General features: G+C 58.0%; 1 protein-coding gene across 1 annotated transcript in view; it reads right to left on the bottom strand.

The window, feature by feature from the left end:
* Positions 1–30: 30 nt before the first annotated feature.
* Positions 31–2041, bottom strand: part of MSX1 (msh homeobox 1) — a 7105-nt gene continuing 5094 nt past the window's right edge. Inside the window, exon 2 of the mRNA XM_026077795.1 lies at positions 31–712. Within this exon, the coding sequence (XP_025933580.1) occupies positions 45–712 (668 nt within the window). The 3' untranslated portion in view covers positions 31–44. The remainder of the gene's footprint in view (positions 713–2041) is intronic.

The raw sequence follows: 2041 nt of genomic DNA, 5'->3' as shown, positions 1-2041 counted from the left end.
GGGAGCGCGCACGGGCCGCGGGGAGCCGCGGGCCGGGCGCGGCTCTATGTGAGGTGGTACATGCTGTATCCCACGTGCGCCGTGTACAGTCCCACGGGAGCCACGGGCAGCCCTGCCCGCTGGAAGGGGCTGGAGGCGCCGTACAGCGAGGCGCCGGCCACGGCCGCCGGGCCGCCCAGCGGGAAGGAGATGCCGAAGGCGGCGGGCGGCAGCATGGGCTTGGCTGCCATCTTCAGCTTCTCCAGCTCGGCCTCCTGGAGCCGCTTGGCCTTGGCGCGGCGGTTCTGGAACCAGATCTTCACCTGCGTCTCGGTGAGGCTGAGCGAGCTGGAGAACTCGGCGCGCTCGGCGATGGACAGGTACTGCTTCTGCCGAAACTTCCTCTCCAGCGCCAGCAGCTGCGCCGTGGTGAAGGGCGTCCGCGGCTTCCTGTTGGTCTTGTGCTTGCGCAGGGTGCAGGCCGGGGGGCTCAGGCGCCCTGGGCGAGGGAGCGGCCGGGCGGGAAGGGGGAAGGAGAGAGAGCGAGAGAGAGGGACACCTCGGTTAGCAGCGTCTGGACCGGGGCACCCTGCAGAGCCCCTTCCCCTGGAGTAACTGGCGGTCCCTGGAAAATAAGGTCCCGCGCCAAGTGACGTGCCCCAAAACTCCACAACTTTGGATCGCGCCGGTCCTCCCTGCCCGGGCCACTCCTCAAATTGATCTCTCCCCTCCACTAAAGCAAGAGGATGTTTTACTAAAGAACTTCAGAAAATTTCCGAGTCTCCCAGGGCTGAAGTCACCAGCAGCTAGAGTATCTCTGACTGCCCGGAAAAACTACACGGCGGAGAACCGGGCGTCCCCAGACCCTCCGCCTCCTGTGCGCACGTCTTCCCACCTTTGATGGGTAAGAGACAAGTGAAGGGAACGACTCTCGCGAAAATATACGTGCTGTCCTTTTTATTGGATTAAGGAAAAAAATAAACAAAACGGGCTGGTTTCTCAGACTCACACCCTCTTCATTAGGCCCCTGGGAACCAGATTAAGCATGTAATTAATTACGAGCTCGGAATTCACACTCAGCCTCTTATCTGCTGCTCTTCACCGGTCTGCTTCCTCTACTCTTATTTAACATTTCTAAGGGTCCTCAACCTCGGCCTGTTCTCGGTTTACTTAGTAAAAACAACTTTTCCTTTGCAATTTAAATAAATGAAGCCACTGCGGTATGCTCTGCAAGTCATTTGGGGAGGCTTTCCTGTCTCAAAGGGAGGGAGAAAGCAGCTCTGTTGGAGGCTTTGATGCGAGCACCCCAAGCGCCGCGGAGAGGCTCAGCCCGAGCCCCGCTCGCCGCCTTCCCACGGAGACCGGCAGCGGCAGGCGACGGGGCAGCGGCACCGCCTGCTCTGCTTTGGCCGCATCCGCGGAGCTCAGTGCGGACATTAGAGAGCATAAACCGCACTTTCTGATCTCGGCCTCCTGACTTCTATTTTTGCTGTTTGAGGTCTCTGTAGTAAAGTAGCAAAACAACAATAATGCAGCTCTCCGGGCTTTCGAAACACTTGAGAGAGTAGTTTGTAGTGCTGAAGCCTGCGGAAGTCCGAAGACTGCAGCCTGCACGCCTGGGAACCCGATCTATGCGGATCCTTATAAAATAATTCCAGCCACTTTCAGAAAAAACACTTCTGAGGTTGTCATGCTCGCAGACTTTGTATGGCCAATTCAGCCCAAAAGTTAAGCTAACGTGCAGGCAGGCAGGGCTTTTTTTTTTTTTTTTTTTCCCTCCTCCCCAGTTAACGTTTGACACAAGAAATCGCCCTGGCGTAAGCCGTTCTTCCCCCGCGTTTGAAGCCCATCCTCTGAGGCTAAATCAAGGCTTCGGAGACATTTGAAGCGTTTCAGTACTTTGAGAATGCTTAAGTGGCGCGGCAGAGAGAGGGAAGCCCAGGAGAGAAGGTTTGAGGAGAGGCCGGACAGAGTAAAACCCAGAGAAAACCCCCGCCAGACTTCGCGGCGCAGCCCGGGAAGGGGACAGACGGTCGCGGGGCTCCGCAGCGGCCGCCGGGGC

The sequence above is a fragment of the Apteryx rowi genome, unplaced genomic scaffold (assembly GCF_003343035.1).
Source record: "Apteryx rowi isolate R43461 unplaced genomic scaffold, aptRow1 scaffold_462, whole genome shotgun sequence".
NCBI classification, from domain to species: domain Eukaryota; kingdom Metazoa; phylum Chordata; class Aves; order Apterygiformes; family Apterygidae; genus Apteryx; species Apteryx rowi.
The sequence above is the reverse complement of the archived record's forward strand: the minus strand, read 5'-3'. Positions and strand labels throughout refer to the sequence as shown.